The following is a 24574-nucleotide window of genomic DNA, read 5'->3' on the forward strand; positions in this document are numbered from 1 at the left end:
TAACAAATTTAATTTAATTTTTTTTGGTCAAATATCAAATCCTATTAATTATACTTAAATAATATTTTTTTGACCGATACTTAAATGTTGATCAACTAATTTTTCTCACATGTGCCAGGCCTTGCACATGACAAAGAACCTTAATTTTTCACATTTAATTTTTCTTATTCGATATCTTTCTATCATTTTATGCATAATACTCTCTCTAGTCACTTTTATAAGCAATACTCTACTTTTAGATACAATGAATAATTAATGTATCTAATCTATAATATCTAAAATGTGAGATTTTGCTTATAACAGTGACCAGAGGAAATACATGCATAGTTGAGGAATGAGGATCAATTTTAAATCAAAAGGTAAGTTTTTGGTAAAAAAAAAAAACATATAATTTGGTTTGACTTGAATTTATCCTTAAAATTTATCAGATTCAAATTCAACTACACCTCATTTATTATCACAAAAATATATTTGAAAAACTCCTTTGTTTGGTTTTGAGTTTCTAGGATATATTTAAAATGTGAAGTTTTACTTATATCAGTGACCAGAGAAAGTACATGCATAGTTGAGGAATGAGAATCAATTTTAAATCAAAAAGTAAGTTTTTGTCAAACAAACATATAATTTTGTTTGACTTGAATTTATCCTTAAAATTTGATCAAATTCAACTACACCTCATTTATTATCATAAAAATATACTCCCTCCGTCCATATATCTAAGCACCAATTTGATTTTATTTTTGTCCCTAAATGTAAACCCCTTTTCAAATTGCTAGATTCATTTATTATTTTTTTCCCTAAACATATCCCTAATTAATATTACTATCTTGTCTTGAAATATGAAAAGTCAAATTTAATACACATACAAACAAAGGACAATTTCGTAATATTAACACACAAAACAGACATATTAATTACACTGACAACTTTTCTTAAGAAATGTGAAAAAGGCAATGGGTGCCTACATTAAGGGACGGAGGGAGTATTTGAAAAATCCCTTTGTTTGGTTTTGAGTTTCTAGGATATATCTTTTATTTCAATGTGAGCATCAATCATGAGTTGGAACCTCTCCACACAAATATGGAGAGAGATAAACATAAGAGAAATGATATTTTGACAACCGCTTTTTGACAACTTTTGGACAACTTTCTCTCTCATGCTCACATGATGTTGTTATTCTCTCTCTTCCTTTTTCTCTCTCCATTGTTTTTGACCAATAAAAAGTGAGAAAAACAAGGTTGTCAACAAAGTTGTCATCAAATGGATGTCAAAATATCATTACTCTAAACATAAAGAGTCTAATGAAGGTAAAAATATGTGCGTAAAATATCCCACACTTGTAATCAATGACACTCATCTTAAAAAAGTCAATGATATTTATTCAATGGGTCTTGTTAACGAGTGCTCCCGGGGCACTCTTTAAGCATCCTAAATTTAGTAATTATTTCTTTAAAAAGTCAACTATTACAATTTCCAATGCATTTAATACACAATTTTTCATTAAAAACTTACTATTTAGAGCGCTTAAAGAGTACCCGAAGGACACTCGTTAACATTTCCCTTATTCTATAGGTTACTACCACGTTTTTTTTTTTGACAAGAGTTTACTACCAACTTATTGAGTTGAATTCAAATAATCAATAATTTATAAGAGATTTAATCATTTATGTCTTGGATGCATATATGGTGATTAATATAAATCATAGATTAGTTATATGAATACCCACTCTTATATTAATCATCATATATTCATCCAAACATTAAGACATAAGTTATATGGATCTTTTTTTTTTTTTTTTAAGGAATGGATCCCCTCTCTTATACATTTAATATTTTACATTTGAAAATTGCTCTTCTCCCAACAAAAAAACGCTCACTCCCATACAAACTGACCAAAATATTCCCACGTGAGTTAACTCACGTTCGGTAAGCTGAAGTATAACCTATATGAATTAACTCACGTTCAGTAAGCTGAAGTATAACCTATATATGAGTTAACTCACGTACTCACGTGGGATGTACCAATGTAGTGAACGTGACTTAAGTCACGCTGGGTATAACACTTGCGTGACTTAAGTCATGTGAGGGGTATTTTCAAAAGTTCAGTTGGGAGTGAACAAATCTTAATTATGAGAAAAGAGCAATTTTCTTTACATTTTACTTATTCATAGACGACGCGAGATTTAACCACTCACAAAGTCACACTTGAAGCCCAACATGTAACAAAGAGAAACAAACATTTTTAGTTAAAAAAAAAATAGTATTGTATTTCTCAATATTTGGGAAAACTAAAATATTAATCTATGTGCCTCTGTAATAATAATTTTGTTTGCATAAATTTACAAATAAATGTCATATATCAAATAAGGAGGTTGACTGTTGGACTTTTTTTTTCAACAAGCAATCCCTTTAGATAGAATAATTTACAAAAAGTTTCACGTCCAAAGATGGAGTACATACAATACAAGAAGGTGACTGATCACTACTTCCATGCATGTATCTCATTCACTCTTCACAGCCATATTTACAAATTACAAGTATAGCTCATTCCTTTTTTAACATAAGTGTACTGTGACAGTAGTTTTATGATACATAAGCTAGATGATGTCTAAGATAGTAGTCTCCTAAGAAGGTAACATCACTACACACTGCTATCCACGGGGGAGTGTACAAGATTCGCCCATTCTCAAGGGTAAAACCATTCAGAATCGGCAATGGAATTCCCCTCTTTAACTGCGAGTTTAGGTATGGTATGAGGACGGTTTTGAGGGCAGTTGATGATAATGACTGCAAATGTTTACAAAGTAAAAGAGTCAGATTCATATGATAATAGCATCGACTAATTAACAATATTCATGTATTTCAAAGTTGAAATTAGAATGATTTGTGTGTGCACAATGAGATAGTGCTACATGACATCTTAAAAACAGATAAAAACATAACTATCCGAGAATAGTCCCCCAAAATATAGGAATTGTTTGGTTCTAAAGTTCAATTTCATCTAATTTATACCAAAATACAAACCTTTGAGTTGAAAAGGTGAAAGTATTTACTGATATTTACCTGAATTACATTCATGTGAAGTTTCCCTATTTTGCTCCATTTTAAGTATGTGGAGAACTTCTTCAATTTAAGCCGACCAGTAAGACTGTTTCGTACAATTTCCGCATCACACGAAGCACTAATATCCTGTACCAACAAGCAACATTAATGAAACATGTTAATATAAGATATTGATCATGTTATCGCAATGTAGAAATGTAGCAAATTACGAGAATAGTTACTTTAAAAGTGTAAGTTTCAAAAATGATAAACTATGAACTTAGGTATATATTAACTTTATTTAAGCATACCACAGAGATGCATGCAACCGGTATGACTTCACCAGCTTCCAAAACATCAATGATTAAATCTATGGAAATGGTAACACCTACATCTTGATCCGACACTTTTATAACCGGTGGAGAAGATACAGAGACATTAAGATTCATGTCAGCATTTGGATATTGCTTGTATAATTGAGGAATGAGGATTTTCCAGTCAGCAGTGTTCAAAAGGGCCTGATTAGGCAGTTCATCAAGTATCCATTGCAAAGCATCAGCCTGAGGCAAGAACAACATAAACTATCAATACTATATTTGAGTCTATAATAATGCAAATACACCCAATCTAACACAAAAGCTTGTAATCAGCATGAATAATGTTGTTTCTACGATAAAGGAATAGAGGATTCAATTCTAAAAATATATGCGGCATAACAGTCCAATATCTTTTTTTTTTTTTGCACAAGTAATCCCAGCACAATGATTAATCCAGCAACATGTGCTACCCTGCCAACTCATTAGCCACAATAATTTCCAGCATGAACACAAACCTCACAGCTATCCAGAACATTTGTCTGAGTACCCACGTATGATCGATACCATGCACAAGAAAATTTTAATTAATGAGCAGTGTACCTTACTCGGCTCCTTTACACAGCTGATATTGAAACAAAACAGCACATTGTTTACCAACAATACTATGAGTTCCGCCTAATCAATCAGCTTCTTCAGTTGCTCCTAAACACCAAGATTTTTATCTTCTCCAGAACTTGATTTTCAAATAAACCACACAGAAGTAAACCATATAATCAAAAACCTTTGCCTCAAATCCCTTCTTCCATTCACCAATCCACCGAACTGATGTATTTGCGATAATCTTTCATTTGTCAATACACTGCTAATATAGAATTAGCTTCAAAGGCATTAATTTGCTCCATATAATTGAACTAAGAGCAGATCGGCCATCTCCACCAGCCCCACAATACCTTTATAAGCCTCTTTCCCATAATACATCGCCTTTTAAATTATTCCATTGCCATGCAACCACCACATTATCATGCAGAGAAACATTATCCAGCAACGAAATACACTCCTTCAATTGATCCTCTTCCCACTGAAATAATTCTCTTCTTCATTGTCATTCCCCGACCCTATATTTGATACACTTCTTCATTGATCCTCTTCCCATTGAAATAATACCACCCGACCCTATATTTGATGTCAGCAGAAATCGAGGTCTATTTTATCTCAGCAAAATAATCCTTTTATCCAAAATTCCATGTCCGGCCAAAGGTTCCATGACCCAAGTTTGGTTATTAAAGAACTCACTCCATTAAAAGTATATAGAAGATGCGGGAAAACATGCAAACTGTGGAACAATAAAGAAAATATTTGTTCTACAGATTATAGATAATGTCATAGCCTAACGAGAAACAAGATAATGTATTAATGTTTCACGAGAAATGTTAGGGTAGAACAAGACAAAATAAAAACAAAAAGGCAAAATGTTTCATGAGAAATGTTATTGAACTAGACCATGCAAAACATTTTCAAGGATTCAAATCTTCGGAAACTTCAGAATTCAGAAACTTACTGCGAAGTAAACTTCGGACGCTGATTTGAAAACATTTTCATGTAATGATATATTTATCATCTTTGGTAAACCACCACTGGAAACAGAAATGTCAGATCTTCTGTGGTAAACTTGAGGTACTAAAACATCATTTTTCTCAGTGAATAAACCATTGATTTCAAGTTCAATAGAAGAATTACTCAGCACAGGATTGTCAACGAAAGAAATATTTAGAGCAGCGGTTTCATCTATTGAAATTGTCTTCGGAAGAGTTTGCAGTAGATTGTCAAGTGTTGGTATCCCTTCTCTTATTTTCTTAGAAACAGCATCTTCAACTGCCGATCCTATATTTCCTTTAAAAGCATCAACTAGACTGCAGCAAAAATAAAACAATTATTCACATAACATTTTCAACCATTATCTATTGGTCCGTCTATGTGTTTGTGTGTGTAGGGGGTCGGAACAAGTTTTGTTCCTTTGAAAGGTAAGTCAGTGTGAGCCTAAGAAATATAGCTTACACTTGATAAAGCCAAGCTGCTCCACCGTTCATCTTTATAGATAATTCTCCAACATCACATCCATAATCTAAAAGAATCAGCTTAAGAGTTCCTTCTTGGTTCTTTAAATTTACAGTAAGCCCCACTTGCAAATCTTCAACCTTCCAAACACAGCACAACGTAACACAAGCACACAACCGAGTGAGGGATATTATTGGATGATCAAGGAATGGGAAAACAAAACTACATGCATTAAACGTACATTATTCTAACAGATTTTTTCCTATCAAATACTAAAAACACATGTGCTTTATTGTTCATCTTGATGCCACATCTAAATTTTCAATATCTGCAGTTTCAATTGTATTCAATTGCCTATCTCCTAACAAGTTGATCTAATCTAAAGTCTTGTTTGGATAAACAATTTAATGAAGCGCTTGTAGCATAAACACTTATCATACAAGTGCTTATGTATAAGCATTTTCTATAATAAAAGATCAAATAAACTTAAACTGTTTTCATAACCTATTCTGGAGAGCTTATGGACATAAGTTAGAAATAGCTTATGTACATGTCATAGGTTGTTTCTATAAGCTCTCCCAAACAGTTTCACTAGTGTTTATACCAACAGATGAACTCAATTAAGTCAATCCAAACATACCCTTATTCAAGTTGCAGGAAAGTACAAAATACAATTTTAGAACCAATTTTGTCAAAATAACCAACTTATGGAAAACATTTATTCCTATTATTCTGTTCAAGGTCAAACCTAGTGAATTAAAGCACAAGGGAATGATAAATTATAAGCCATAAAATCAAATGCAACTTTAGAAAGAAAAATGCGTAGTATATAATAGTGAACAATATTAAAGATTAACACAATACCTTAACAGTGGCAGCTCCACTATCTGAAATTCCAATTGGGATTAACCAACTACTAACAGTATACCTCCAATTCAAGCTCAAATTAGCAGTAGCACCCGAAACAACAACATCAATACCAGTATCACCAGTTTCAACATATGAAGAACTAACTTGAATATTCTTGATTGTGATCTCAGAAAGAATCACATTAGCTTTTCCAACAAGAGGTACTTGAACAGATTTCTCAATTTGTGGTAGCTGAGAAAGAACTATAGATGCAATAGTTTGGTTTATAAGAATATCTTTGGCAAAGTCAAGACCCTTATCAGATATAATCACAGAGATGAAACCCTCTTCATGAACACAAACACTAGTTGAGATGAATAATAAGAATAAAAAAAGAACAAAAAATTTATGTGACATGGTTTTTTCCTTGTGAGGATGAATTTATGATCAAGAAAACATCAACATGAAACCTAGTATAAGGTGTTGTTGAATCTTGAGACAGTTTTAATGTTAATATTTGTAAGTGAAATATGAAATTTTGTTACTGTTTTATATGTTTGATATGTATCTAACTCGGTTTCTGATAACAACGAACTATGAACTATGAGGATGGTTGGTTGATTTTGGAAGTTTGTTCAATAAATATATTGTTATATTAAATTGAGTTGAAGTTGGCACCGTAGTGCTCAATTATTAATTATTAATATAAAACATATAGTTGTACGTGAGCTCGAGACCCACGAGACTTGTTATTTATTTTACACTTCAGTTTGTATATGAATTTGGCTAAGGATACAAACTGAAGGATTGCTCCTGTACTATGAATCTGGCACCGTAATGCACAGTTAAACAAGAGCATCTCCTGAGAACATCATTATAAGGTTATTGGTAATCCGAAATTTAGCCGAGAATTAAATAAAACTTGGTTAAGGATTGTTCCTGTACTATGAATTTGGCTAAAGATTGTTCTAGTCAAATTTAAATTTAAATTGTCCCGGGCAATTAGTCTTTAAATGAAGTTCATTAAATCTTTGAGCCACAATTGGTTATTCATCGTCCTGTGAGCATAGCTCAGTTGATAGGACAATGCATTATTATATGCAGGGGTCAGGGTTAGAACCTCAGACACCCCATTTATTCACCTTATAAGGTGAATTCTAGCTACTAGGCTACCTGACCAAAAAAAAAAAAAAAATTGGTTATTCAATTTATGTTGATGAGTTCACTTGTGACATATCTGATTTAATACCCCTGCCATTATTAACTTCAATTATGCAGCTCTTTGAAAATTCAAAATAAGTTCAAGTCAAGTTACCCCAAGTTAAATTTAATTTTGTTGATTCTTCTAAAATAAAATAAATTAAAGCTAAGAACATAACTCTTAAAGAGTTCCCTCAAAAATAAAAAAAATAAAAACTCTTAAAAGCATTTATTTGTTCTTAATACCAAACTCTGCACCAACTTTACTCCAATGGTAAAACCAATTTTTAGCCATAAGAACATAGTTTTGAAAATGCTCTAACCTCCTTTCAAAAAACAAGAAAAAAGAAAATGATGTAACCCAGATTCCCAACATAATATGTTGATTACTGGATAAGGTCATTAATCCTATGACTTGCATTCATGCTTCTGTAGCAGCAGCAGCAAGCTTGTCTGCATCAAACATCCAACATAAAAGGAGATCAAAGATTTTCTACCAGTTTGTTTTTTATATTGGGTGCAAGTGCATGTAAAAAAAGTCATCTGTGCTTGGAGGCACAAGTAATCAACAATACCGAGTGAAATGCTCTTTAACAATCAGAAAATTCCAAGTGATTTTGATAGACATCAGAAAGTTCCATGTGTTTGTATTACTTTCTGTTGACAAATGAACCTCTGAATACAGGAAATGCATGATTTCAATACCAACCACAAAGTGCAAAACTAGAGCAATAACACATCTGCACACATGCTACATAAATTGAATAACAAACTTTTGTAATTCAAGAATATCAAAACTTGAATAGTGGGTTTTTCTCCACAGGTTATATGGACTCCTAATATTCCCTGATCAAATCCAATTCTTTCTAATCAAATTCTCATATATGCAAATGTCATTTTTCCTTCTAAATAAACCCTCTGTCCATCACATGTTATGAATGAACGAAGGTAAGAACCATATATTGCAAATCACAAACTAAATCACAACACTCCTACAATAATAACGATGCACAAGCATGTATGCCAGACTCTTCTGCCTCGAGAACTGACAATTATCCCTCGCTGATTCCTCCCGTTACAGACATCTCCTCGCCGTTTGTCAATTCGTGTATTCAGATATAGAAACAAAGAAATCTGGTTTATAAGAAGTAGTCTGGTGCTGGTTTCTTGGCAGGTGCACCTCTTGATTCCTGTTTCAATAAAATTTAAAAATCAATATCAGCTAATTAATTTCCTCCTTGGTGGGGAGAGGGGAGACCCTAATGTAGCAAAGAACATAAACCACTAATTATTTACTCAAACATGCAAAGATAGTACATTCAAATGAAAAGTCCCTGATACGTAGATTCAGTAGGATAAGAATATTGCAACCGCGATGCATTAGCGGCACATTCTTTATCACACGAATCAATGGATTTGACATTAAGGAATTGACGCTTGTATTGCTTCTTTTTGAGGAAACAATCATCCATATAGCTTATATATGTACAGAGTTTAGAACAATAATAATCAATATCAAGTGACTTTGCCAACAAACCTGTGGGGCAGCATCAAACACACGAAACTGCTTATTAAGATTACCGTCTAACTCCAGAATCGCAGCTACATTACCACATCTGTAACAAAGACGAAAATTTCTTATTAAATACACCAGAACACTAATAGAGTAATAGTAACAGACATTTGAATTGACTATGTACCTGTAGCAATAATTTGGAGCTGACCAGACAGTAACTATCTGATTATTGAACATCCATTTATATCCTTCCATTACCAACTGATGAGCTCGGCATATATAGTCAATGTTATTGGTGTGGTTAAAACCAGTAACAACACTGCCACCAAACAAGAAACCAGCACCACGGGGACTCAAACCCCAGCCATCCACAATATCTTCAGGATCTGACCATAGGAGGTCACACATGGCACCGTCATGAGGTACCTCTTGCTTTCTATCAATAGTTCGTATCTGGATATGAATAATAAATAACACATATAACGTAGCCTATATACGATCTAAAACTTCAGACACATAAATTAGGGTAGAATTTCGAACCTGATCCAATGTTGAAATAGCAGGAGAAAGACCACCATGAACACTGAAAATCTTGTTTTCAATTAGAGCAGATAAGCTGCAGTTTATAGTTATCAACAAAGTAAAGTCAATAGCAGAAATGCAAGTTAAAACAAATAAGTTTGTAAATGAAGTTAATTTTACTAAGTTATTATTAAGCAACTACATACATATAATGTTTCCATTAAAACCCTATTTTCCTTTTTGGTTATTTCTATACTCAAGAAATGCTGGCAATACACAATATTTGACAATCTTTTCTACACTCTCTCTATTACTATGTGAACTCCCATGCAGCCTCATTCGATAAATGGGTGCCCAATCTCTAAAAGAGTGCGGTGTTAGCATTTTTCTTCAATATATCATTTGATGAGGCTGTCAAAATATTTGGCCAATGGTTCTTGAAATCACCCACCTCAACCCTTTTCCTCTTAAAATACACAAAGACAGGCTACATACAGCATCCTTCGAGTCTTGGCCTAGCTAGCTCCTATCCACCTAAACCCCGTTCCTCTAAAATAGAAAGGATAATGCATACACTTTTCAAGTAACAGTGTCAATGGTAGACACCCTTCAATCATGAATTTGACAGTCGAAAGAATAACAAAGAAAATCACACGTGGCCCCTGTACCCACAAAACAGACGGAAAAAAGAGAGATCTCAGCAACAGTATGGTATGAAAAATGCAGTTTGTTGTAATTCAACCATTTCAGAAATTTAATAGAAAATCAAGCATTACTTTTTTGAAGGGGAAGCTTAGCTCCCATGTGCAAGATTAAATCAATTTAATGTTTATACTAATATCTCAATCTGCACAAGGCTCTGAATGGTTGTTGGGGTCTTGGGAGGGTAGATGTAGACAGCCTTACTCCGCGAAAGGAAAGACTGTTTCTAGGATTTGACCCCATGATTACAAGGAAACAATCATACAGTTGTGCCAAGATTCACCCTCTACACAAAAACACATGTACCAATAAAATCTAGATATCTAGATAGCAGCATACCTTAAGTAATCAAATATGTCAGTACAATATCTCCAAACATTTACTGAACCATATTTCCGAAGGCACTCGTCATAGAAACCGTATACCTGTCAAGTGATGGATATTGAATAAGTATTCCGAAGTAAAAAAATGTTGAGAAAAACTCCAGTGACTTTTTCCCTTTCACTTTCATTCATTATTCCACTTCAGCTAATAGACAAACCTGTGTGATCTGACGACTTTCATGGTTTCCCCTAATGAGCGTTATCCGATCTGGATATCTCACCTGATTGTATGTCAATAATTAGTTACAAAATTAATGAATGAAGTGAAAGCACAGATAATGACTCAAAAGGAATATGAGTCATCCAACAACTCTTAGAACCTAGTGGTCACAAAACCCGTTTAACTATTGTTTTTTGTTTAATGAAATCATAAAAAAAAAATAAAAAAAAAATTTAACAAGACAGCTAACTCAAAACTTGATCAAATTTATGGTAAAAATAAATTATTGAGAGATAAACAAAGCAGAAAGAAGAAGTTCCAGGCATTCTTCCTAAAAAATAAAGAAAATAAAATAGAGAAAAACATAAGCCCAAAAGTGAACAGTCCATTTGCATTACAGATAAAGCAACAACAATAACAATCAAGCATTTTCTCACGTGGTACATGGACCAATCAACAACGCAACTTTCTCATGTATTAAGTTCAGAAATATATCATTTCTCTCCAAGTAGTTTGTGGTTTGACCTATAGTTTTTCTTAATCTCCCTCCATCTCCAACTTCAGTGTTCTCGTCTCTATACAGTCTGTGGTTTGACCTATAGTTTTTCTTAATCTCCCTCCACCTCCAACTTCAGTGTTCTCAATTGCAGATGGTCGAAATAGAGATTTGTTGAAATTTTGTTATACTACAAATCTATCGCGCAGCTATTTTGTTAACACCTTGTACTAAATTGCGTATCAGGGAACAACAATGTTCTGTTCAAATTCTACTGCGCAATAGCACTATAGAGCCTCTATTTGACAACACTGTCAAACTATTGGACTATCCTCTCACTAGTCACCCCTCATTAAAGACAAAGGACTCTCTAAAAAATTAGAGCTGTCAATTTGATGGGGCTTGAAATTTTGAGCCCAGCCCACACATCAAAGAGGGCCGAAAAACATCAAGGAAAAACAAGACCCTTTTCACATAGGCCCCAAATGTAATAAGCCCCCTAAATATAAGGTTGGCCCCAAAGCCCCAATACTTAAAAAATTCTTGTTTTCAGATTTTTTTTTATTAGCGTAAAATAATTGAAATAAAATTCTGATATTATGGAAATAAAAATTAATTGATTACAGATTTTTTTCATCAAAAAATATTTTTTTTTAAAGAAAAAATCATTAACACCAATTAAACAAGTTTCAGATTTTTTTTTCACCAAAAAAAAAACTCAATCTCAAACAGTGCCGAACACACTCACGATCGCGCGATGGACGCAAAGCCAACAGAATCTCACACCGCCGCCGGAATCTCAAAAACTTTGACGCCGTGTCATATAAAAACCAACGAAATCTCACACCTTCCTCTGACACCGTCGATGAAGCTTCTGCTACTGAATCTACGGTGGATGCAGACCGCCGGAAAGTTACGATTCCGGAGGATCTATTTAGAAACGTGATTGTATTGTCTTGTAAGGCCTTTACTGAAGGTGGTGTGTGTGGCGTTTACCTGGTCGGAATCCTTCATACCTATGAGGTTTACGGCGGTTATGGAGGTCGAACGGAGAATACGGCGGTTTTACGGGGAAGTGGAACGCGTCTCTACTGTTGAGCAGTAGTGAGAAGGAGTAACAAGAAGGTTTCTTCCTTCAAACAAGGGCCCCTAAGCCCCCTCAACTAGGCCCAACAAAAAATCATGACATATTGGGCTGGGGCCAAAAATTAACTTATGGAATAGGGGGCCAGAAAGTTTGGGGCTTTAGTAGGGCTTAATTGTTGGGGCTTTTGTATTTCGGGCTTTGTTGACAGCTCTATAAAAAATACATGAACAGCAGAACAGAAACCTACAAAGTGGGTGCAAAGTTGCAAGTAAAATGCTGTCTTCTGTGGGTAAAAATAACTACCGAGTGAAAAAGGCCAACATATGCATAACATTCCATCCAAGTGCACCAACAACCAGCCAAAAGAACAAAATTTGAATGCATCTCACTCTCATTTTCACCAATAAAACCACAATACTGGATTACTAATAGACCATCAATAAGCCTCCTCCAACAGATTTTCAAGTTTCGCCACTGATGCCATCCCACATAAAGACGTGGAATTTTATTCCAATAATAGCAAATTGTGTTCACCAAAAAAAAGCATTGAGTTCACTCAAATAAATTACACTATCCTATCACCAATCCCACAACCTAGAAATCATAAGAACAAATTTCTATCCTATGATAAATTAACAATTTCTTGTAAATTACACTATCCTATCACCAATCCCACAACCTAGAAATCATAAGAACAAATTTCTATCCTATGATAAATTAACAATTTCTTGTAATTGTTGTAAGGCAGCCAAAAGATCCAAAATCCAAAAACATACAAAACCAAACGCACACAAAAACTACAATAACTGAACATGCTTCTAGCAACCTGGAAACCATAAGATCGTATTTCTATAATAAGATAAATAACCATTGAGCCAAACGCAGACCCAAATCATACAAGACCACACAAAAGAAACTAGAATATTCTCTAAAGTAACTGCTCAACATGCATCTAACTTCAAATGTTACCGCCACAAAAATCTTTCCCGAGAAGAATAAAAGATTATCACCTTGAGAGCGAGCAAAAGCAGAAACGTTTCGACAGAGTAAAATCCTCTATCAACAAAATCCCCAAGGAACAAATAATTTGTTTTAGGGCAATCACCACCAACTTTAAAAAGCTCCTTCATGTCATAAAACTGTCCGTGAATATCCCCACATATCTACACATAATAAAAACAAAGTTATCAGTTCCAGTAACATAAAAAATCACAAGCAGATCATAAAATCCCATTCCCAACCACACTGACTTCGCATCATCGCATGTATCCCCATATGATACTATTAACTTGAAACAACACTTCGCATGTATCCCCATTCCCAACTACACTGTCACTTCGCATGTAGAGCTGTCAAAAAAGCCCCAAATTGCAAAGCCCCATTTATTTGATCCCCGTAAGCCCCATAATTCTTGGCCCCTTTTAACTGAATTTTTTTCGGTCCCATCCCCACTTTATGTGTTTTATCGCTGGCCCATGTTAAGGTTCAATTCTTAGCCCCTTATCCCTTTCTCTTTTAAATAAAAAAACAAAAAAACTGAGACTAAACCTGAAAGCAAAAACAGGGAAACCCACTCTTCTCAGTCACAAACGCGTAATCAAAGCAACTAATTAATCAAAACAAAAAACATCACAATAATCACTTCTTCTCCCATCACCATGAAATTGCTTATTTTCAGAATCACATAACCTAACAGACCCCTTTGATAAAGTGACCCTAACATCTATTTTATTGCATAAGCATAATTATTATAGTGTGATGTGCCCTAAAATATATAAAATGATACACCAAGCAAAAGTAGTTCTTATATCCTAACATATTATAGTAAAAAAAAAAAACAAGCAAAAGTAGTTCTTAACCTAACATATAATAGTAAAAAAAAAATCTAAATGGAAAGTACGACTCCAATACCGAGCAAATTCTTTCGTAATAAGTAATAACCCAATACGTGAATCCAATCAATATTTAAAAATAAAAAAAATCAAAGTAATAATAAACTTGGTGAATTAATAAAAATGACAGTAAAAAACACAAAAGCCCTGTTTGGCTAAACAACTTAATTTGTAGCTTATATCATAAGCACTTATCAAGATAATCGCTTATGTATAACCTATTTCTAATTCATAAGTTCACACTAACGAAAATTGAATCTTCATAAGCTGCTTTTTCATAAACAACCTTGATAAGCTTATGAATAATGCATAAAAGCTTATTTATTTGCATAAGCTAAAAAATAAGCCAATCCAAATGGGCTCTAAATTAAGTTATATGGTTTTTGCATAAACTATTAGCTATTTTCATAGCCTATCTAGAAGAACTTATGAAAAAAAAAAAAAAAAACCTGAAAACAGCTTATGAAATGCTCATAAGCCGTTTTCATAAGTTCTTGTCAGACAGTCTCACAAAACTTATGCCAGCATATAAGCTCAAATACGTCAATCCATTCCAAACAGACCCAAAACCTACCAAATCTCGAAAAAGTGACCCTAAAAATAAAATCAATTTCATTACAACAAGTGTTATTACTTATTGCAGTGCGCCCTAGATAAATTGAAATTCCAAGTGAAACTAGTTCTTATTCTTAAAACCCAACATATTAAATCAAAAAAACTGAAAAGAAAAATTATGAAACTCCACTACCCTATTTTGATTGAATTTGAGCAATAAAAAAAAATGGTAACAAGTGAAAACAGTGAAAACCCAGTAAGTGAATCGATCATGACCCAGAAAGTAAAAATGGAAAATGAAGGTATAAGAAGCAAAAAAAGGAGGAGTGGATAGTAAAGTAGCTTACGGTGACAGGGGCATCGACCCTTTGAACATTACTTTCTTCAACAAGGATTTCGATGGCTTTGAGACAGAGAGATTTGACTTCAGATTCCTTCAATGGTTCGCATCTCTTCAGTTGCTCTATCTGCCTGTCTAGGTCTGACATCTCTCTCACACTCTACTGCTACTACTCTGTAGAGAGTGTCTCCGCTTCTTCTTCTTCAATTTGCTTTTCTTTTCGCAGTTCCTCTTTATTTATTTTCAAATCATTCAATTATACTTCTTGGTTTTTGTGTGTCGGACCAACAAGGGAAGCTCCTCTCCTCACATCAATTTCTAACCACTAATATGTTAGTCAAAATACCATATTATTTTTGAAGGAACCATATTATTATTAATTAATATTTTTAATTGCGTCAAAAAAATTTAATAAATAACTCTTTTATAATTTTTTATAACTTTTTAAATAATTGTTTTCTTTTTATTTAACAAAAAAAACTGTTTTTTAATCCATTATGATGTATTTGACCTGTATTATAAACTAAATACATCATTTATTCAACGTATTTGAAAAAAATGGTTTTTTTTTTTTATAATAATTGTCAAAGGGTGTAATTTGTTTGAAAATAGGCTTAATTAAATGTTTAGTCCCACAACTTAATTGTTGTTTTCATTTTGGTCCCATAAGTATAAAATTTTCCCATTTAGTCCCTCATGTACACCTCCGTCGCGACTACTGGTCCATTCTGTCAAATTTTGTGTTCTGCCGTTAGTGAGTGCACACGTGGACAATCCCACGTGGCACATATATAAGTGTTTTGTGTAGTGTAGAGAGAGAAGCATCCAGTTTTAGAAAGAGGAAAAGATAGGTAGAGAGAAGAACGAAAGAAGAAAAAAATTCAAAACCCTAGTGCAAATCTGAGCAATCTGAGGAAGAAGACGACCAATTCGAGCTCGAAGGACACGCCAATGGCTGAGGACAACGATTTCGATATTGATGCTTGGGTTGAGGTAAGATTTGTTCAACATTTTGAAATTAGGGTTTCTTCAACATTTCGAAATCTGGTTTTGGGTGTCTGGTTTTAAGGTTTTCTGGTTTAGGGTTATTTCGTTTTCTGGTATTCTGGACTAGGGTTAGTTTGATTTGTGAAAAACAAAGTAAAAATCAATTTTTTTAAGGATGTAGAACCCTTTTCGTTATCTTCTTCGTTGTATCAGTTTTTGTAAATCATAAAATAGCCAAAACTGGTTTGAAAATGTTGTTTTATGCATCTTCTTCATTGTTTATGTTATTTAAACACAACACACCATTGTTTACTGTAGGCTGAGGATGAGAGGTTTGTGCTTATACTACACCACGGGGGTGGTTTTGTTGAGTTCAACCATGCTGCATATAATGGCATTGAGACTGTTTTGGAGTGTGAAGAAGACTACTGGGCATACTTCTCAGTGTTATCAACCGTAAAACGTTTAGGTTACCCCATGGTTAATGCTCTTTGGTACTATGAACCTTAACTGGTGGATGAGTTGGTTCGTTTGAGGGATGACCAGGGTTGTAGAAGGATGAAAGCAATAGCTGAAATGCATGGAAGGGTTCATTTATATGTAGAACATAGTCTATGTGCACCTGAACATGCCCCCAACTTAAACCCTTTGATTGAGTACCCTTTAGGGCATGTGGATCCTCATGGTGCAGCTGATGTGGAAGAGGGGGTGCACATGTGGAAGAGGTGGCTGTTGATGAGGCAAAAGTGGCTGTTGAGGTGGAAGATGATGTTACTGAGGTGGAAGAAGTTGAGGTGGACAAGGTGGGACCAGATATGGGAAGTGGATTTGCTGATGTGGACACTGAGGTTAATGAAGTGGGGACCACTGAGAGGGAGGAAACAAATGTTGTGGGGGCCTGTGAGGATAATGAAGTAATTGATGTGGGTCCCACTCATGTTAGCTTTGAAGAAGATCATAATGGGCCAAGTGGTGGAGTGAATGGGCTTGCTGGATCTGCTGGACTAGAGGGTGAATTAAGGACAGGGCTTGATGAGTTAATAGATGTTTATGGGTCAGACTGTGAAGCTGCTGAGAAGGAGGATAGTGCACTTGATGTACTCTTTGGTGATTCAGAGGAAGAGATAGGTGAAGAAGACAATTTTGGTTATGAAGTAGGTGCATCTTCTCATCATCAGTTTGAAGATGGGGTTAATCTTGGTGAAGATGTGTTTGTAGGTGGGGCTGTGGTTAATCTTGATGCTACAACAGAAACTGAACCACCAACTGAAGGTAATTGCTTAACTTCAATCAATTTATTAAGTTTATTATGTAATGTTTTTTATTCTTTTAGTATTCAATTTCAATTGAGTTTAACTTCAATGCATTTTTACTGGTTTTTGCCTTGTAGGGACTGCAACAACAGAAACTGAACCACCAACTGAAGCAGGGCAGAGTAAAGAAAAAGACAAGGCTGGGTCAAGTGGAAAAGGGGGTGCAGCTGGTAGTAAGCCAAAGAGGAAGAGAGGAAGACCAACAAAGAAAAAACAAGTTGATGCTGAAGCTGTGTTTGATGATGAACTTTTACAAGAGCTGCTTAACAATGGTGACAATGGTCAGTCTAGTAGAACAGGCAAGGATAGAGGATTAAGTGACAATAAGGAATATGAAAGTGATGTGCTAGATAGTGGCTGTGACAGTGAAGATGAGGATGAGTTGCCTAAGAAAAAGAACCCAACCTTCAAGCAACCTGACAACATGCATGATTACAAATGGGAAGTAGGAACCTTTTTTCTGTCTAAAGAACAGTTCAAGGATGCCTGCAGAACATATGCTGTTCATTCTGGATGAGCATTAAAGTTCTTGAAGAATGATAAAAGGAGGGTTAGGGTGATCTGTAAGGGAAACAAGGGAAGCTGTGAGTGGGAGGCTTATTGTGCAAAAATCCCAGATGAAGAAACTTGGCAACTGAGGAAGGTAACTAAACATAACTGTAGTAGGGAGTATAAGATTAGGCTTATGAATGCTAAGTGGTTAGGGCCTAAGCTACATAACAGGGTTAAAGAGAATCCAAGTCTGCAGTTGAAATCTATAATGGACAGAGCACAAACTAAGTGGGGAATCAATGTTGGACCAAGCAAGGCATACAGAGCAAGAGGGATTGCAATTGATATGGTGAATGGGTCATTCAGGGAACAGTATACCAGAATTTATGACTATTGTCATGAGTTGTTAAGGTCTAATCCCCACTCAACTGTCAGAGTTAGCACTCAACCATTTGTAGGAAGTGAAGAAGCATTGGAGACACTTGGAGTTGTTATGTGTCCACACTTTCAGAGGATGTACATTTGTTTGAAAGCTTGCAAAGATAGCTTCTTCCAGTGTAGGCGAATTATTGGATTGGATGGATGTTTCCTAAAGGGTTACTATGGAGGTCAACTGTTATCTGCAATTGGAAGAGACCTAGATGATCAAATGATGCCAATAGCCTTTTCTGTGGTTGAAGGAGAAACAAAAGAGTCTCGGGCATGGTTTTTGGACCTTCTTGTAAGGGATCTTGGTGGGGTCAGATTGTGTAAGACATACACTTTTATAAGTGATCAACAAAAGGTAATTACTTAACTTCAATCAATTTATTAAGTTTATCATGTAATGTTTTTATTCTTTTAGTATTCAATTGAGTTTAACTTCAATGCATTTTTGCCTTGTAGGGACTGCTGCCAGCTCTTGAAGAATTATTGCCTGATGTGGATCAGAGATTTTGTGTCAGACATTTGTATAACAACTTTAGGAAGAGGTATCCTGGTAAAAAATTGAAGGAGTTAATGTGGAGAGCTGCTAAGGCAACATACTCAAATGCCTTTGATGATGCTATGCAAGAGATTAAAAAAATCAGTGAGCCTGCATTTGAATATCTGAAATTGATCCCTGCTAAGCATTGGAGTAAGTCCTAATTCACTAATGGGCCACAATGTGATACCTTAGTAAATAACATGTCTGAGGCGTTTAATTCAACAATTGTGATTCCAAGAGGAAAACCAGTGGTAACAATATGTGAAGACATAAAGGTGTATGTGATGGAAAGGTGGGAAGCAAATAGGCAGAAAATTGCAAGATATGAGGATGGAGTTCTTCCCAACATCAATAAAAGGCTTATTAGGGAATCTGCATACACCAATAATTGGTTGGTTAGGTAAGTTTTCTATGGTTTATATAGTTCATTATGTTATGTATTTCTGTCCTGTGATGTATTTCTGTTATGTTTATAATTTTTCATGTCAAATTTGTATTTCTGTTATGTATTTCTGTGATGTCATTGTAATTATGAGTTGTATATTGGTTGGTTAGGCGTTCAACTGAGTTTGATTATGAAGTGAGACACATTGTTGCTGGATCAACTGAAAAGTTTTTTGTTAATCTGCAAATAAGATCATGTGATTGTAGGAAATGGTACTTGACAGGTTTGCCTTGCTGTCATGCCATTGCCTGCATGAAGAACCAAGATATGGACATCAATGAATATGTCCCAAACATCTTCAAAAAGGACCAGTATGTAGCATATTATGCTCCTGTCATATATCCAGCCAATGGTCAAAGTTTGTGGGAGAGGACAGAGTACAATGATCTTCAGCCACCACCAATAAGGAAGCAACCGGGTAGGCCAAAAAAGAAAAGGAACAAAGAGGAAGGAGAGTTAATGAAAGATGAGTATGGAATGAGGAGAGCTAGGTGGGGTCTTAAGTGCAGCAGATGCAAGCAAAGTGGCCATAATAAGGCCACTTGTAAGCTTCCACCACCACCAAGTGCAACTACTGCAACTACTCAGCCTGCAAGTGCTCAAACTGCAACTGCTCAAACTGCTCAAGCAACAAGTGCAACTACTGCAACTACTCAGCCTGCAACTACTCAGTCTGCAACTGCTCAGAGAAATAGTCAAGGTGCTCAAAGGAATAGCCAAGGCACTTCTGCTCTGAGAAACACTCAAGGCCAAGGCACTTCTGCTCAGAGAAACACTCAAGGCACATCTGCAACAACTTCTCAAAACACAAAAACCAGAAAGAGGAAGCAAAAAGACCAACCATCATCAACACAACCAGACACATCTAAGGGAAAGAAGAAGAAAGTTTCTGCAAGAAGGGATGGTGCAGCTTCAACCCAGCAGTGATTGCAAATTGAAAGAGTCTAATATGACCTTATTTTGATGTAATTTTGATGAAATGTAATGCCTAAGTGCATTTAACATTATCTTGCTTTTAATATTTTGCTTGTTGTGTAATACTAACATGAATTGCTGTTTTGGTGTGATGTAATGCCTAGGTGCATACATCTCCTTTTTTGATGTAATGGTAACCTGTGATGTAATGCCTAGGTGCATACCTCCTTTTTTGATGTAATGGTAACCTGTAATGTAATGCCTAGGTGCATACATCTCCTTTTTTGATGTAATGGTAACCTGTGATGTAATGCCTAGGTGCATGCTTGAATCCTTATTTAGGTGTAATGGTTACCTGTGATGTAATGCCTAAGTGCATGCTTGAATCCTTATTTAGGTGTAATGGTTACCTTATCTAATGAAGTATTTTTATGGTTAATTTCTCTTGCAATTCTTTGATTTGCTAACATCAAGCAACTTAACAGGTTACCAATAAAGCAAGAAACATTCATCAATTATAATTTCGGAATAACAGTTTTTCATTAATAATCAACAAGATACATTCTCATCACATGACATTACACAGACATCACATTACACAAAAATCACATTACACAGACATCACATTACACAGACAATTAAAATACCTATTTACTTCAGTCACATTACACACACCTTGTTCTATTACAATCATAACATACTACTATTTCAAATACATCAAGCTCCATGTTCCACTCATTTTGCAGATCAACATTGTCCCTAACACAAGGCATACCCCAAAACATGTTAAACCGAAAATCAAAGATATTTTTAGCCAAAATCTTGTATTTTGCAACTCATTCTTCCGCTTCTTTTTTTTTTCTCCACCTTTGCAAGCTTCTTTTCCAACTCATTCTTATCACTGTCTTCATTATAATCTTCATCAATTAGCTTAAAAAAACTGCAGCCTTTGTCAAATTGATTCTTGTAATTTCTGCACCCCCAAAATTTTCTTCCACAATTTGGGTTTGCACTATCCATAACAGTGCGAATAACACTTTCCTCTCCACACCTACACTCTGTAATTGTTCTTCTCCTTAGATTCGAAGCAACAGACCCAGCAGAATGACCCATTTGCCATGAATTTGTGTTAGGTTTTGACATCATGAAAGAGGAAAAAATTCAAATTCGAATTTGATAGTTTTTTAATTCGATTTCGAAAATTGATAAAAGGATGCGATTCAGACTAGAATTTGTGTTTAGGTTTGTGTTTGATTACAATTTGTGTGTTAGATTTGGAATGGATTTCGTTTTGAAGGAGGAGATGAGGATGAAGAAAGAGGACGAAGGAGAGAAGGGGGAAAAACCCTAATTCTGGGTTCTGAAATAAAAAAACACTTATATATGTGCCACGTGGGATTGTCCACGTGTGCACTCACTAACGGCAGAACACAAAATTTGACAGAATGGACCAGTAGTCGCGACGGAGGTGTATATGAGGGACTAAACGGGAAAATTTTATACTTATGGGACCAAAATGAAAACAACAATTAAGTTGTGGGACTAAACGTTTAATTAAGCCTTGAAAATATTTAGAGGGTAAGTGTCAACCAAAACCTCCCTTCCTCTTAAAAGAAGAGTGTGTCAATCCAAAACCAATGATGTAATGAATTGGAAGATCCAAAGCAAACCAATTCAATCGATTTGATTTTTCTTCTTATTCAATTCCTTTATTAGTTTGTGTATCTAATTCACATCATTCAAAATTGATCCCTCCTAAACTTGAATCAAACCATTTTTCACAATAAATTAGTTTTTTATCTTGAAAAAATATATGTTGTGTTATTTTATGTTTTTCATCATAGTTTGCGTATAAATCAAGTGGTTAACGAGCTCACATTATAACAAATCGTTGATTTATTTACCTCTCAACCTAACTTTGAATTATTAAAGGACACTTCTCAATAAATTGAAAGGTTAACACCAAAAATTGTAGTTTGTGTTTTTTTAAAAAAAAAATTGTTTACTTATTTTAATAGTCTAAAAATTTATAATATTTGAATAAAAATTTATTCATGAGAAACTTCAATTTTAAGAATATCACCCCAATTAAATCAAACCAACTCGTTCTTCAAGAGTTTGGATTTTATGAGAAAATATTGTAAAAACAAACCAATTAATCCATTTATTTTTGGACACCTTACACTTTAGAAATATTAAGAAAGACATTTTGTAGATCTTCCTAACGCGTGTCTAAAAGACATATATCATGAAATTTATAAATATAAATTTTGAAATGATAACGGATGTCTTTAGAGTACTCTTTAAAAAATTTAAATGGTAAGTTTTTATTAAAATATGCGTTTTTAAAAAATAAAAAGTTGTAGTATTTAATTTTTGAAATGATACTTTTTAATTTAAAATGCTTAAAGAGTAGACCATAAATACTCGTCAACAAAACCCATGGAATTTCATATTGATTTTTTAAAATTTTTTGTTTTTAAAAAAGTTGAATTTATTTATATCAACAAGCCAAACTTTTATTAAAATCTAATTATTTTTTATATAGTTATCGTAATTTTACCTTATTCCAACAATAACACGATTCTTTCATTAGTTTAACTTAAAAGCAAATTGATTTGATATATGTACAAGGAGCATTTAATTTTAAGAATGCAAACAGGATCCAAATCTACTGCACCAAGCGAAGAGAGCAAGAAAGAAAAAAGAAAAAAAGAGCGACAAATGGACAACGAAAACAATGAAGTATTGATGCAAAGCCTTTCAACCTTTGCCATTAAAGAACCACCTGCAGTTGCATCTAACAGAAGTTTGGATTGTGGTTGAAGTTCGTTGCGGAAGATGTGAATTTGAGTCATATCATCAAAACCATGCTTCAGACACTTCCTTAACAAAGACTTGTAACGCTCCCATGTTTCACAATGTGTTTCATTGGAGCCTTGAGCGAACATGGCAATTATGGTTTTAGCTTCCATGTGTCTATTAGCTCGGTAAAACATTTCTTTGAAATTTGTCTCTAAGGTCTGTCATCACTTGTGGTGAATGATCCAAGTACCATTCTTTTGTTTTACCAATCAACTAGTGAGGGAACAATCTCATCAATATGGGATCTTCCTCCTCCTCAGTTTCTCCAAGTGTATCAGCTAGCTGATAGAATGTTATGAGATGTTGAAATGGGTCCTCATGATCTAAACCTAAAAAGGGGTTAGCATGCAAAATCTGGAGGATGTCGGATTTCATCTCAGCTTGCTTTGTCTTTTGCTTTCCAAGATGAGCAAGTCTTCTTGGACTAGTCAAGCGCGGTAACACACTGTGAGTTTCATTACCCTCAGGTGGAGATGGTGGTAGTGGAGGTGGGTCTACCATGAACCTGTCTTCTTCACGTGTCGGAGATGATGCTGGAGATGAAGATGGAATAGAACCAGAAATTCCTTCTTGTTGCCTTAGACTGGCTAGGCTCTTTTCTCTTCTCTTTTTGCTATTGTTCTTACGAGCCGTTCTTTCAATTTCAGAGTCAAATAGCAGTTGATCTTCAGGAATTATACCTCCCATAAACAAAGTTCAAAGACTATACCAAGTGGTTAGCAACACAAAGGATAAAAAAAATGATATATATATATATATATATATATGCACAAGAAAGAATTTTGTGCAAAATTGCTTAAAATGATAAAATGGTTCCGATGCTTATGATATTATCGCGCCAGTCCCCGGCAACGACGCCATTTTGATGTAAGATTTTTGTACATTGTATTTCTATTCACATGTAAGTATATTAGTATCGTCAACACTGGGACTAGCGTATATCACAAGCTGTTCAACATCAATTATCATCTCAAGTTATGGTTTAAAAGTTTGTTTGTTTAAAAACTAATCTACATAATTTACATTAAAATAAATAGAGACGGGATAGGGCATATAACGCTTAGGGTTAGAGTTCGTTAACCAAGCGTTACATACGTATTCTCTTGATCACATAAATGGATTCTAGCATTTATCCGATATTATCACAATCACTCAACAACATTATTTATATCTAAATAACGTCATGATTTCAATTATATCGTTTAATGGATGATTTCTCAACCTATTAAACGATCCAATAGCATTAAATTCTTGATTTCGATGTGATTACCAAAACCTAAGCCATATGTCTAGAATAAAAGTTTTGATAGATTATTATCCTACAATTAAAGTACAATTTATACCGCAATTTGGTAGTTGTTTTTCAAAGATAATATTATCCTACAATTTGAGACAATAGACTTGTACTCCGAAATAACAAACTTTGGAGTATCATCTACTACCTGCTTGCAATCTATCTCTATAATTACCTAAT

At 34.5% G+C, this 24574-nt stretch overlaps 3 protein-coding genes across 3 annotated transcripts; 1 reads left to right on the forward strand and 2 right to left on the reverse strand.

The window, feature by feature from the left end:
- Positions 1-2239: 2239 nt before the first annotated feature.
- Positions 2240-6882, reverse strand: LOC146925070 (putative BPI/LBP family protein At1g04970). The gene is made up of 6 exons (XM_085710043.1): positions 6279-6882; positions 5415-5554; positions 4918-5269; positions 3354-3602; positions 3064-3189; positions 2240-2787 (listed from the first exon to the last, which is right to left on the reverse strand). The coding sequence occupies exons 1-6, from the start codon at positions 6678-6680 to the stop codon at positions 2584-2586; spliced, it is 1473 nt and encodes a 490-aa protein (XP_085566169.1). The 5' UTR covers positions 6681-6882; the 3' UTR covers positions 2240-2583.
- Positions 6883-8080: 1198 nt separating this feature from the next.
- LOC146925071 (serine/threonine-protein phosphatase PP-X isozyme 2) lies at positions 8081-15376 on the reverse strand. Its single transcript, XM_085710044.1, has 8 exons — positions 15124-15376; positions 13340-13492; positions 10745-10807; positions 10543-10628; positions 9520-9595; positions 9164-9432; positions 9001-9079; positions 8081-8653 (listed from the first exon to the last, which is right to left on the reverse strand). Exons 1-8 carry the CDS (start codon positions 15262-15264, stop codon positions 8603-8605), a joined length of 918 nt encoding a protein of 305 aa, XP_085566170.1. The 5' UTR covers positions 15265-15376; the 3' UTR covers positions 8081-8602.
- Positions 15377-17491: 2115 nt separating this feature from the next.
- LOC146925072 (uncharacterized) lies at positions 17492-20247 on the forward strand. Its single transcript, XM_085711928.1, has 3 exons — positions 17492-18692; positions 18794-19275; positions 19431-20247. Exons 2-3 carry the CDS (start codon positions 19076-19078, stop codon positions 20245-20247), a joined length of 1017 nt encoding a protein of 338 aa, XP_085568054.1. The 5' UTR covers positions 17492-18692; positions 18794-19075.
- The last annotated feature ends 4327 nt before the right edge of the window (positions 20248-24574 follow it).

This window comes from Medicago sativa, chromosome 5 (genome assembly GCF_051527215.1).
Source record: "Medicago sativa cultivar Bolivia chromosome 5, Bolivia_mono, whole genome shotgun sequence".
NCBI classification, from domain to species: domain Eukaryota; kingdom Viridiplantae; phylum Streptophyta; class Magnoliopsida; order Fabales; family Fabaceae; genus Medicago; species Medicago sativa.